Source organism: Salvelinus namaycush, chromosome 12 (assembly GCF_016432855.1).
Source record: "Salvelinus namaycush isolate Seneca chromosome 12, SaNama_1.0, whole genome shotgun sequence".
Classification (NCBI taxonomy): Eukaryota; Metazoa; Chordata; class Actinopteri; order Salmoniformes; family Salmonidae; genus Salvelinus; species Salvelinus namaycush.
Genome location: NC_052318.1, coordinates 52,663,885 through 52,678,360, shown reverse-complemented (window position 1 = coordinate 52,678,360; position 14,476 = coordinate 52,663,885). Strand labels below are relative to the sequence as shown.

Sequence of the window (14,476 nt, the reverse complement as noted above, 5' to 3'; positions counted from 1 at the left end):
ACACTTAGTAATTTAAACTTGTTTTTCAACCACACAAATTTCTTGTTAACAAACTATAGTTTTGGCAAGTCGGTTAGGACATCTACTTTGTGCATGACACAAGTAATTTTTCCAACAATTGTTTACAGACAGATTATTTCACTTATAATTCACTGTATAACAATTCCAGTGGGTCAGAAGTTTACATACACTAAGTTGACTGCAGTTAAACAGCTTGGAAAATTCCAGAAAATTATGCCATGGCTTTAGAAGCTTCTGATAGGCTAATTGACATCATTTGAGTCAATTGGAGGTGTACCTGTGGATGTATTTCAAGGCCTACCTTCAAACTCAGTGCCTCTTTGCTTGACATCATGGGAAATTATGAGCCAAGACCTAAAAAAAAAAAAAAAACTGTAGACCTCCACAAGTCTGGTTCATCCTTTGGAGATATTTCCAAACGCCTGAAGGTACCACTTTCATCTGCACAAACAATAGTATGCAAGTATCAACACCATGGGACCACGCAGCCATCATACCGCTCAGGAAGGTGACGCGATCTGTCTCCTAGAGATGAACGTACTTTGGTGCGAAAAGTGCAAATCAATCCCAGAACAACAGCAAAGGACCTTGTGAAGATGCTGGAGGAAACAGGTACAAAAGTATCTATATCCACAGTAAAACGAGTCCTATGTCGACATAACCTGAAAGGCCGCTCAGCAAGGAAGAAGCCACTGCTCCAATACCGCCATAAAAAAGCCAGACTACGGTTTGCAACTGCACATGGGGACAAAGATCGTACTTTTTGGAGAAATGTCTTCTGGTCTGATGAAACAAAAATAGAATTGTTTGGCCATAATGACCATTGTTATGTTTGGAGGAAGAAGGGGGAGGCTTGCAAGCCGAAGAACACCATCCCAACCGTGAAGCACGGGGTGGCAGCATCATGTTGTGGGGGTGCTTTGCTGCAGGAGGGACAGATGGCATCATGAGGGAGGAAAATAATGTGGATATATTGAAGCAACATCTCAAGACATCAGTCAGGAAGTTAAAGCTTGGTCACAAATGGGTCTTCCAAATGGACAATGACCTCAAGCACACTTCCAAAGTTGTGGCAAAATGGCTTAAGAACAACAAAGTCAAGGTATTGGAGTGGCCATCACAAAGCCCTGACCTCAATCCCATAGAAAATTTGTGGGCAGAACTGAAAATGCTTGTGCAAGCAAGGAGGCCTACAAACCTGACTCAGTTACACCAGCTCTGTCAGGAGGAATGGACCAAAATTCACCCAACTTATTGTGGGAAGTTTGTGGAAGGCAACCCGAAACGTTTGACCCAAGTTAAACAATTTAAAGGCAATGCTACCAAATACTATTTGAGTGTATGTAAACTTCTGACCCACTGGGAATGTGATCAAAGAAATAAAAGCTGAAATAAATCACTCTACACTATTATTCTGACATTTCACGTTCTTAAAAAAAAGTAAGACATGGAATTTTTACTAGGATTAAATGTCAGGAATTGTGAAAAACTGAGTTTAAATGTATTTGGCTAAGGTGTATGTAAACTTCCGACTTCAACTGTATCTTTGTCTGCAGATTCTGTTCAGTTAAGAAGACTCAATGAGACAAAGTTCAGTTTCACTCTCTAATGAAGAGATAGGCCTTGAATGTGCATTGTTAATGTTCATTTCACTTATTCCTTCTCTAACTCCCCAGGTAAGAAGAAGCAAAAGGCACCAGCTGCTCTGTTGAACTGGCAAGTGGTCCACGAACGCATGCCCTGGAATATCATCCTATTGCTGGGAGGAGGTTTTGCTTTGGCCAGCGGTAGCGAGGTGTGTGTGCAGGCCTCTAGTTCATAATGCCCTGTATCTTGTCGCTCTCACCTCCACCCACCCCCTCTCACTCACCCCCCTAATCTCGCCCACCCCATCTGTTTCTCTAGGCATCTGGTCTGTCTCAATGGCTGGGTGAGAGTCTAGCTCCTCTACAGTCCATTCCTCCCTTCGGTATCTCTCTGCTACTCTGTCTGTTGGTGGGGACCTTCACTGAGTGCTCCAGCAACACAGCTACTACCACACTGTTCCTGCCCATACTGGCCTCTATGGTAACCACACACACAAACAGACACATGCACACTTACAGATGCACTCATGCACGAACGAACGCACACACCCAATAACGCACGTACGCATGCACGCACATTTGCATACCAACACACACACTCCCTCTGTCTGTCTCTCTCATACACATGTCCAAGTGTGTTGACTGACTGGGTGTGTTCCTTTGTACGTCCCACCAGGCCACAGCTATTGGGCTGCATCCTCTGTACGTGATGCTGCCCTGCACCATCTGTGCCTCGTTGGCTTTCATGTTGCCCGTGGCAACACCTCCCAATGCCATCGTCTTCTCCTATGGAAATCTCAAAGTCATGGACATGGTGAGACCCAACACATGCACACACACAGGTGCATAAGTGCACACACACGAATGGATAGACACAGACACACAACCACAGTAGTGGTCTTGTGTTGCTCAGATGGTAGCATAGTGTTGCAACACCAAAATAGTAGGTTAAATTCCCACTGGGGTCACATACACTGAAATGTATGCACAGACTACTGTAAATCGCTTTGGATTAAAGTGTCAGCTAAAATTAGGCATATATTATGTTATTACACATTCAGATACAACAGTGTTTACTGAATACCTGAATTTGTGTTGTTGTGTTGTCCAGGTGAAGGCAGGCTTCATGCTGAACATGATCGGGATCCTGACCATCAACCTGGGCATCAACACCTGGGGAGACGCAATGTTCCAGCTCAGCACCTTCCCTGACTGGGCCAACATCACACATGGGATCAAGCCCTGAGAGGGGGAGGAGAGAAGAGGCGGGAGGAAGGAGGAGGATGGAGGGAGGATTTTGATATGAGCACCAAAGAGCGCAAGGGAGAGAAAGCGAGAGGCAGGCAGGCAGACAGTACCAGTCAAAAGTTTGGACACACCTACTCATTCAAAGGTTTTTCTTTATTTTTACTCTTTTCTGCATTGTAGAATAATAGTGAAGACATCAAAACTATGAAAAAACACATATGGAATCATGTAGTAACCAAAAAAGTGTTAAACAAATAAAAATATATTTTATGAGATTTTTCAAAGTAGCCACCAGTTGCCTTGGTATTCTCATTTGCCTTGGCATTCTCTCAACCAGCTTCATGAGGTAGTCACCTGGAATGCACTTAAATTAACAGATCTGCCGTTATTTTGTGGAATTTCTTTCCTTAATGCGTTTAAGCCAATCAGTTGTGTTGTGACAAGGTAGTGGGGGCATACAGAAGATAGCCCTATTTGGTAAAAGACCAAGTCCATATTGTGGCAAGAACAGCTCAAATAAGCAAAGAAAAATTACAGTCCGTCATTACTTTAAGACATGAAGGTCAGTCAATATGGAACATTTCAAGAACTTTGAAAGTTTCCTCAAGTGCAGTCGCAAAATCATCACGCGCTATGATGAATCTGGCTCTCATGAGGACCGCCACAGGAAAGGAAGACCCAGAGTTACCTTTGCTGCAGAGGATAAGTTCATTACAGTTACCAGCCTAAGAAAATGCAGCCCAATGAAGCCCAAATAAATGCTTCACAGAGTTCAAGTAACAGATACATCTCAACATCAACTGTTCAGAGGAGACTATGTGAATCAGGCCTTCATGGTCAAATTGCTGCAAAGAAATCACTACTAAAGGACACCAAAAAGAAGAGACTTGCTTGGTTCAAGAAACACGAGCAATGGGCATTAGACTGGTGGAAATCTTGGAGATTGTCTTTGTGAAACGCAGAGTAGGTGAATGGATGAGCTCATGTGTGGTTCCCACCGTGAAGCATGGAAGAGGAGGTGTGCTGTGGGGGTGCTTTGCTGGTGATACTTAATTCAAGGCACACTTAACCAACATGTCTACCACAGCATTCTGCAGCGATACATCATCCCATCTGGTTTGCGCTTAGTGGGACTATCATTGGTTTTTCAACAGGTCAATGACCCAAAACACCTCCAGGCTGTGTAAGGGCTATTTGACTAAGAAGAAAAGTGATGGAGTGCTGTATCAGATGACCTGGCCTCCAAAACCACCCAACCTCAACCCAATTGAGATGGTTTGGGATGAGTTGGACCACAGAATGAAGGAAAAGCAGCCAACAAGTGCTCAGCATTTATGGGAACTCCTTCAAGACTGTTGGAAAAGCATTCCAGGTGAAGCTGGTTGAGAGAATGGCAAGAGTGTGCAAAGCTGTCATCAAGGCAAAGAGTGGCTACTTTGAAGAATCTCAAACATAAAATATATTTTGATTTGTTTAATAATTTTTTGGTTACTACATGATTCCATAGATGTTATATCATACTTTTGATGTCTTCACTATTATTCTACAATGTAGAAAATAGTAAAAAATTAAGAAAAACCCTTGAAGGAGTAGGTGTGTCCAAACTTTTGACTGGTACTGTAAATGTAGACTGACAGGCAAACAGAAAGTCAGACATAGAACGAGCGAGATAAAGTGAATGGGAAAGGGAGATTAAGCACGCACACATAATGCTGAATGTGACAATGAACAAGTACACCAGCTACAGTATCTTCTCCTTAATTTAGGACAGTTTAGAAATAAGATACCATATACGATATGGTTGCAGCTCTACCTTGCCCTCTGATAGGCTAAGTCTGCTGTTAAAAGTGCCTAGGTGGTCAGGGCAAGGGGCTAGGGAACTAGGGTCCAACAGTCGTTCCTGGACTGGGCCATACATTACAATACAGTACCATTGCCCCCTAGTGTTCATTACATGTAATTGTAAATCTGGTGAAGCGGAATAGGGTTGAATGGTGCTTCAACACGGCAGTGCAGTCCTTTGAATTGAGTCAGTCCCAGTTCCAGACAAGGATATCCTTAAAACGAGACTACTTCTTGAAAGCAAGCATTGTGCATGTGAATGTATATATATATATTGAAATATAGCATATAAGTAGGAATGGGGACCGAGTGGCGCAGTGGTTCAAACCCGGGCTTTGTCACAACCGGCTGTGATCGGGAGTCCCATATGGAGGCGCACAATTGGCCCAGCTTTGTCTGGGTTCGGGGAGGGTTTGGCCGGGGTAGGCTGTCATTGTAAATAATAATTTGTTCTTAGCTGACTTACCTAACTGTAAAAAATTAATTGTTGTTTCAATGTATTATTTCCAGTGATCTAGTTCCGTGGCCTTTTTCAAGCTCAGAGAACTTCACATTTCACGTTATGCTAGCTTTTATTATATTTATTTTGACTAACAATAGTCTTAATTTGATGTTTGTTAATTGTTCATTTAATATTGTTATTTGAATCAACTTAAACCTTTGTTATGTTAACAATAAATGTGGAATTCTAATAACTAAAGCTACATTATTGTTGACAAATAAGACAGTTAAGTACACTGCTTCATTTCAGTGTACCTTACTATTTATTCTAATTCGAATCAACTTAAACGTTTAAACGTTTAACAACAAATGTTGAGTTATCATAGCAACGTAAAGCGACATTTATGTTGACAAATTAAAAACATTTAAGTCCACATCATGTCAGTATAACCAACCATTTTTTGTTGAGTTAATTTCACATTTTGTTCAGTCAATTTCAATTAAGTTACTGTAACTAGTAATAGTTATCATAACTGCATTTAAAGTTGACATAACAAAATGGTATATGCAAGGATAACGTGACATGTTAAGTGCCCTGACCTTGAAAAAGGCCACGCAATTAGATGACTGGAAATAACACGTTGAAACAACATTAAAGTGTGAGTTATCTGATTTAATGTCACATTAAAAATGTCAAGCCTACGCCATATTGAGTTATTGTAACGCATAGTTCTCAACCTGTTTGGCTGGTGCTGCTACACTGTGGCTACGAGCAAGTCAAGCAGGCCACACATAAATAAATAACTATACTATTAATGACATAACAGACAAGCTTGCCACCGGCTGCACTGTTCTAACTCAACAAAATGACTGACTAATACAAATTGTAAACTTAATATAACCCAGTATGTACAGTTGAACAAAGTTCAGATTTAGTAAAGTTTATCTCCATTTTAAAATGACTTTATATTTACAATGATTGTTTTACTGTCAAGAGTACATTGATTGATTCAACAACTTACATTGAAATCAATTAATTCTATCTAGCTTGTAATGACAAAATAGTCCTTTCATGTATTTCAGAACATGCATTAAACTATGTATTAACAAACAAATACATGTGTATTTATTGTCAGTAAAAAAAAATCTGACAATGCATATTTTTAGATGCATGTCTTTGGGTGCATTTAAACGGGCAGCCAAATTCTGCCCGCACTAATTGGTCTTTTAACCAATATCAGCTAATCATTTTTTTTTCTAAATATAAAAAGTTTTGTCTAACTTCTTTTATTCCACGTCCAATAAAACCATACACATTTGTAAATGGCACCATTGAAACATGTTTTTATGTCACGGTAAATAAAAATTCAAACACTGAGCAAAGACAACCTTCAGAATGGTTTCAAAGACAAGTGGGTGTTGAGAGTGAAAAAAAATTCTAACATACAGTAATCATTTTCAGAATGCACTGTAGTTAATGGGAAGAGACAATAGCAAATCAATGGTCTCTAACAAAAAGACGGTTGTAGTTTGTAGACTGAAGGTCACACGTAAAAATAAGGTAACTTAAGTCTCCCCAAAACTGAGATTTGTAAGATTTAGGCAAATAACAGCATCGTTGTCCTCGGGAATTAACTCAACTACTGCGAGCAAAACAAAAACACATCAATTAGTTGTCTTAACGAAGAAGACGGTTCTTCAGCCCATGCACTTTTGCTGTACAGTTTTCTGTACCACTTCAAGAATATTTTCTGAACTACCTCAAAAGTGTACCTCAAACATTTTGGGTAATCCATGTTCAGACAATAAAGTCCAATCAAAGTGGCAAAGGCATTTTGGACATTGTGAAGCTCATGTATGATCACCTACTCTTCTATCACAAGGGCAACGTCCACATTGTCAGCTGGCATTGGGTCATCTGCTGCAGCTCCATCCAAAACGACAAGTATATTTTCACTGCGTGGGTGACTTCCTCAGAATCAGTTGTCTTCTGAAAAACAGAACAAAAATAGGCAAAGATTAAAGGCATTGCACGACAAAACATCCTCCAATACAATTTTTCGGTGAAAATGTCTGCAAACGTACTGTTGCATATTGATGCAGGCAAGTGGGGTGGCAGGTAGCCTAGTGGTCAAGAGCTTTGTGCCAGAAAACAAGCATGGTACTTAAGCACGTCAGTCAACCATGATTGCTCCCAGGTCTAGATAGTATGTGTTCTTAATTGACGTAAAACAAGTGTTATTTTCCTATTTGCTAAAAAGTATTGATTGTCCGCTATAGCGCCGCAAAGGCCCATGGTCATCCAACACTGAAAATGAGGGGGAAAACCATGTAAAGCCTCATCTATCATTCAGTGCTGTTTTGGCAAACAGCTCTTTCTACAACATTCATTATATTAAAGGTGCACTGTGTAGAATTCCACCTCTACTACTTTCTTTTTAAATGACCAGCTCACAAAAGCTGCAAAAACTATATCTCTAGAAATTTTTAAAATAGGACAATGATTCCTTACAATAAGCAATTAGTTTGTTACACAAAAGCACAGCCTAAAATGCAAAGTTTACATTGAAGATGGACCGGCGTGAGCCCACTGACGAACAATGTTGAAGCAAAACTGATTGCAATTCCTGTTCAAATGGCAAAATCAGCACTGCATGGTGTAGGGATTAATTGTCCTATCAAAATCGTTTTTTATACTTTTTATATAACAATAAATATTGTTTTTACAGCTTTTGTATAGAATTTGGAATTCCTCACAGTACCACTTTAACCCTGTTAATTGTCTAACAATAGGGAATTTGACATATCACTAAGGGCACTGCAGTATTGTGTGCTGCCATACACCAGGAATGTGTGATACATTAAAATATGCAAAAACTTGCGCATACTTACATTTCACAACTGTCGACAACAGCTATCGATAGTAGTTTACATGGTAGTTAGGTATTATCGCCCAAATCTAGTATTGTGTTTAATGTATGGTCCTGATTTTTGCTTTGCAGTCCAAGATGAAGTTGTCCAAGATAAAGACTTAGTTTCTTCTGGACAAAAAGCATGCTAAATCACTATTCTCAACTGAATGTCTAGCAAAGGAGTAAAAGTAAAACAACTAAAACATTGCTAAAAGAGATGCCCTTATATAATGTAGTTGGTTCACATTTGATTTGGCCTGTGTGCTACAATCACTTCAGATGGTGACAGACGTTCAACTTGACTCCATTGAACATTACAGTGCATCATGATTCATAGGAAATTTCACTCCTGGGAGAAAGCATACGTTTATGTTGTAGGGTTGTATACCTCACGTCTTCAAAAAATTGGTTGGGTCTTCTCGCAAGAAGTATGGCAAGCCTCAGAGCACAGCCTCTCTCTTCCTTTGATTGGAACTCTAACAACAAAAGCATAATTGACTGTTTCACGACATTGTTAATGTGGTGGTCTCACCCCGAATATTGATGTGTATTTAAAAAAGTAGCAATTATCAATACACCAAAACGTAGGTAATAACTGTACAAAACACTTTCATGTCAATATAATGGAACCTACGTCTTTGTCAAGACCGTCCATAAGGTGTTTTAGCTCCATCCCTCTGTCTTGTTTTGCACGCTTTGTACAAAATAATTAAAATGCAGTACTACAGGATATTTCTTAATGTAGCTCTTTATTAGCTAGCTATAACTTGCATGTTCACGTATCTCCAACCATGATCAACTGACCATCACCTAACCATCTGGGTGGTCTTAACCAATCATAGCACAGTATGATACGGAGGTAAAATGCATCCAATTATAATTCAGTATGTTTACACATATGAATATTACACCCTCCACCACTCTTGGCCCAGTAGAATTCAAGGAGCTTGGTAAGATGACTGTGCAGGCCTTCATAAAATGTCTTCTTGAGGTCCACAGGCACCAGTCTCATGAACTCCAGAGCAACCTGTTTGAAGAGCATAACATACCAGGACATTAATTTTAGGGACAAGATGTCTTAAGGGGGTGACTAATCTGCCAGTGGACCAAAACAATATGCCAGGGCACGAAGGCCATCAAGCATAATAGCCAATTACATTGCTAAAAAACTCAAACACTTGTTAAAAAACCCTATAAATCTTCTTTGGGATCGGTGTCCCTTCCACGGGATGATTGAGCTAACGTAGGCTAATGCGATTAGCATGAGGTTGTAAGTAACAAGAACATTTCCCAGGACATAGACATATCTGATATTGGCAGAAAGCTTACATTCTTGTTAATCTAACTGCACTGTCCAATTTACAGTAGCTATTACAGTGAAAGAATACCATGCCATTGTTTGATATCTGATGTTTGACTAGCAAGTCCCCGAATACAACCACAATAGTAAAATAAACTGATAACAGTGCATTACCACCAGATCTAATAGTAATTGTAACTATAAGCATAGGTACAGTAGCAACAGTTGGCTGTTGTAGCTAACTACTGTTATGCAGGTTATCAAACAAATGACAAGTTAGTTAGTTAGTCAGCAAGTTGGCGCCGTGTGTGCTGCTAGCTAGAGCGGTACTATTTAACAGCGTGATAACAGCAAGCTTAGCTACAATTATACTACAGTACACATAGCAGAATTGCACAAGTGATCTGATTTCAACTGATATAGTAAAATACTATTTGCCAAACACCTGATTTTCTTTCTTAATTTAACCAAATTACCATTTTAACATGGTGTGTGTGCGGTGCTAACCAGCTAGCTAGCATGTAACATAATGGCTAATGCCCTTGCTATTCTTGTGCTGAAAAGTTATCATTATTCTTATAAAGGGAACTTGTTAACTTACCCAATAAATATTTATACCGTGTAGGTTTTCTAAGTAGGTAAATAGCATGCTAGTGGTTGTATTGTTTTAAAGGAGATACTCACATTTTGCCAAGCTACTCACTCCTGCTTGGAAAGATGTTGAATGCAGTTGAGGAGTTGCCGAAGCACGGTCTTGATCAAGCCACTTCCTGAAATGCGCCGCCACCTATAAATTACCACTGAATTCTAAAATAAATTGTACTAGTATGACACTTTTGTTTAAGAATTAATTGATTACTAGAATTACAAGGAGAAAGTGCTAAACCAAATTAAGTTTGATCTATATCCCCTATCAATCAACGCTCTTATCCAGAGCGACTTACAGTTAGTCTTACAGGAATAAGGAATAGGCCTACTTGGTAAGCAAGCAGCTTGGCCTTAGTTACACATGTGTAGACCTTCATGAGGTAAAATCCTGTAACCCTCAGCTAACACAATATGAACCCATACAATTGGCACAGTTCATGCTATGTGGCTCCATATTCTTTAACATGTGCTGCAGTGGTGTCAGAAATGAGAAAATGAGATATTGCATGTGACTTTTGCCCTCAGAGACAAAAAAATGAATTTATTGGCTGCAAGGAATATGGGGGAAGTCACTCCAGCAAAGTTACACCAATCAAATTCCATTTAAAACAAACCATCCACAAAATGACAATTGTTGGCACCCAATAGGGATTCTAACTTATGAAAAAATGAACAGTATTATGGCCTTCCATGGCTCCCTTCAACTGGGGTATAAAAATAAGGCCTTTTTCATCAATCACTATGTGGAAAGGCAAAAACACTCACAAATTCAAAATAAAAAAATAGCTTCCACTATTTAACAATGGGTACACTATTCGGGCTATAATTAAGAAGTTCAAACCCAGGCTCAAACCCACACCACAGGACATGTGCACCGGAGGCAGTTGCACAGACCACTGATTTGACTTCTTGGTTCTGACTTAAAAGTTAAATAAGCACATAGGTCTTAGCCAATTTAACTTAATTTTGTAAGTTAAGTTAATGTACAGATTTGTAGTTAACCTGACTTGACATTTAAAGTCAAGACAACTTTTGTCTTCATTTAGTTAATTTGACTTATTGGATCTAATTTGAAAGTTGAGGGACTTATAAAATCAAGTTGAATCGGCTAAGACAATGTAATGACTTGTAGTTATTATAACTTGCCATTTTTCGTCAACACCACTAGGATCGTGTTTTAGTTTATTTGACTTATTAGTTCTGATTTGAAAGTTGACTGAGCAAATTGTTCTTTGCTAACTGAACTCAATTTTTTTTTACAGCTTTTGTTGAGTTGAAGTCAACTTAACATGATTTGTCAAATCAACACATTTTTCACATTTAGTTGACTTGAATAGATGAAATAAGTTATTTTAACTTAATCCCCAAAACTTTTTTTTACAGTGTAGTTAAATAAAGGTAAAAAAAAGAAATATGTAATATGTGGTAGCATCATCACGCATTAAGGTACATGATTTTGTGTTGCATGGATCTATATGGTTGTCATTTTTAACAGTTTCTTATCCAGGCAATAAGATCACACCAATTCAAAGTCCTTAACAAATAATTAGACTGATGACTGCGTACGCATCTCAAATGGCACCTAATTCCCTATATAGTGCCTATGGGCCCTGGTCAAAAGTAGTGCACTATAAAGGGATTAGGGTGACATTTGGGACTGTATGTCCAGGTAGAGGGTTCATGTTTGTTAAGCTCAAAATGTCTTCAGAAAATATTCATATACCATACAACTAACTTGGGTATGTTTGTGAAGGAATAGGGGAGGCTTTGGTGCACTTTTTGTTCATAGTGTGTGCACTCATGGAGGATAGTTTATGTTATCCTGATGAGGACAGAGGGCGCTGTTGTCACTTTGGGGGAAAAACGTGCCCAATTTAAACGGCCTCGTACTCAATTCTTGCTCGTACAATATGCATATTATTATTACTATTGGATAGAAAACACTCTCTAGTTTCTAAAACTGTTTGAATTATATCTGTGAGTGAAACAGAACTCATTTGGCACAAACTTCCTGACCAGGAAGTGGAAAATCTGAAATCGATGCTCTCTTCTGGGTCCTGCCTATAAATGGGCATGAGACCTATTAGTATACATGCACGTCATACACCTTCCCCTGGATGTCAAGATGCAGTGAGAGAAGAAATTGAGTGTTTATCTTGGTCTGAGATGGAATACGTCCTCTTGGAATGACGTGTCACCGATTTCTGGTTTTCAGGAAGGCGCGAGGAGGACAGTGGGATTGCCTTTTGAAAAGCTGTCGTTATAGGCGACTACTATCTCCGGCTTTGATTTTATTTGATACATGTGACCATATTATCGTAAAGTATGTTTTTTCAATATAGTTTTATTAGATTTTTGAAATTTATTCGGGACGTTAGGCGTGTTGCGTTGTGTGCCTTTGTTCAGAAAGGAGAGCTTCGAGCCACTTGGCCAGTGTGCTTGCTAATTCAAGAGGGAAAAACGATGTTCTAAATCCAAACAACGACTGTTCTGGACAAAGGACCCCTTGTCCAACATTCTGATGGAAGATCACCAAAAGTAGGACCCATTTATGATGTTATTTCATATATCTGTCGAACTGTGTACTAGTAGTTTTGCGCCCAGGTTTTGGCCACTCTCTCGCTATAACATAAGCCTTATGTCGTAATGAAGATATTTTTAGAATTCTAACACTGCGATTGCATTAAGAACTAGTGTATCTATCATTTCCTATACAACATGTATTTTTTTGTAATGTTTATGAATAGCTATTTGGTCAGAATAGGTGAGAGTCTAATAGAAATATCCGCACATTCTGGGAAAAAGAGGCTACGTTAGCATAATGGATAACCACTGATTTCAGCTCTAAATATGCACATTTTCGAACAAAACATAAGTGTATGTATAACCTGATGTTATAGGACTGTCATCTGAGGAAGGTTTATGAAGGTTAGTGAAAATTAATATCTTTTGCTGGTTTATTCGCTAACGCTAACGTGCCTATTGCTATCGCTAACGTGCCTTGATGAATGAATGCGGAAGTGTGGTAGGCTATTGTAGTAAGCTAATATAATGCTATATTGTGTTTTCGCTGTAAAACACTTAAAAAATCGGAAATATTGGCTGGATTCACAAGATGCTTGTCTTTCATTTGCTGTACATGATGCATTTTTCAGAAATGCTTTATGATGAGTATTTAGGTATTCCACGTTGGTCTCTATAATTACTCTGGCTGCTTCGATGCTATTTTTGACGGTAGCTGTGATGGTAGCTGCAATGTAAAACTGATTTATACCTCAAAGATGCACATTTTTCGAACAAAACATAGATTTATTGTGTAACATGTTATAAGACTGTCATCTGATGAAGTTGTTTCTTGGTTAGTTTGGTTGGTTCTTGGTTAGTTAGGTTGGCTTTGTGCATGCTACCTGTGCTGTGAAAAATGTCTGTCCTTCTTTGTATTTGGTGGTGAGCTAACATAAATATACGTGCTGTTTTCGCTGTAAAACATTTAAAAAATCGGACATGTTGACTGGATGGAACTGTTAATGTGTGAAAGTTAAATATTTCTAAAAAATATTTTTTGAATTTCGCGCTCTGCCTTTTCAGTGGAATGTGGGAGGAGTCCCGCTAGCGGAACGCCTGGGCCAGAGAGGTTATGATACATTATCAAGAGGGAGGAGGAGAATGAAGAGAAGAAGCGGCAAGAAGAAGAGGGAAAAGGTGATGGAGGGGAAATGAGAGGAAGATGGGTCTATTTGGGTCTGGTAAGGAAAGAGGTAAGAGGGAGGAGGAGAAGGAGTATTACCTGTTTAGGGCTATTGAGGGCTGGTGCTGCCCAAGACTGTTGGAAAAGCATTCCAGGTGAATCTGATTGAGAGAATGCCAGGAGTGTGCAAAGCTGTCATCAAGTCAAAGGGTGGCTACTTCGAAGAATCTCAAATATAAAATATATTTTTGATTTGTTTAACACTTTTTGGGATATTACATGATTCCATATGTGTTATTTCATAGTTTTGATGTCTTCACTATTATTATACAATGTAGAAAATAGTAAAAATAAAGAAAAACCCTTGAATGAGTAGGAGACCCACTTATCCATACAGCCCAAATATTCCTTCTACATGACCCGTAACTGTAGATAACTTTGACCCAGTCCTCGTTAGCGCGACTGTATAATTAATCACCATGACGGCACTAACAAGGCCAACTGACTCTGGGATGCATGGCCTTCTAATCACTGTCAACAGTGTTACCATGGAAACATAATTGTCTGTCTGCCCTCGATTTGCTCGCTCACTCTGGTCACCTCACCTCTCTACCCAAATTCCCCCCCACCTGGAGATGTAATGGAGTATGATGATGATACCATTCACTACCACTGTTTTGATGACATCATCACCCTGACCCTCCAAAAGTTGTCCTGGCCTTTGACCAATGAGGGCTCGGTCTTATTCCACTGAGCCACTCAGGATAAGAACCAGGTTGCGGCTGTAAAT

At 39.3% G+C, this 14,476-nt stretch overlaps 1 protein-coding gene across 3 annotated transcripts in view; it reads left to right on the top strand.

Annotated features, from left to right (window-relative positions):
- The window catches only part of slc13a2 (solute carrier family 13 member 2), a 57,397-nt gene extending 54,373 nt beyond the window's left edge, over positions 1–3,024 (top strand). For 2 of the 3 annotated variants that reach the window (XM_039006037.1, XM_039006036.1), the window contains exons 9-12: positions 1,698–1,816; positions 1,927–2,088; positions 2,284–2,421; positions 2,719–3,024. In XM_039006037.1, the coding sequence (XP_038861965.1) occupies positions 1,698–1,816; positions 1,927–2,088; positions 2,284–2,421; positions 2,719–2,853 (554 nt within the window). In that variant the 3' untranslated portion in view covers positions 2,854–3,024. The remainder of the gene's footprint in view (positions 1–1,697; positions 1,817–1,926; positions 2,089–2,283; positions 2,422–2,718) is intronic. The other variant, XM_039006038.1, reaches the window with a different exon arrangement.
- Positions 3,025–14,476: the final 11,452 nt, after the last annotated feature.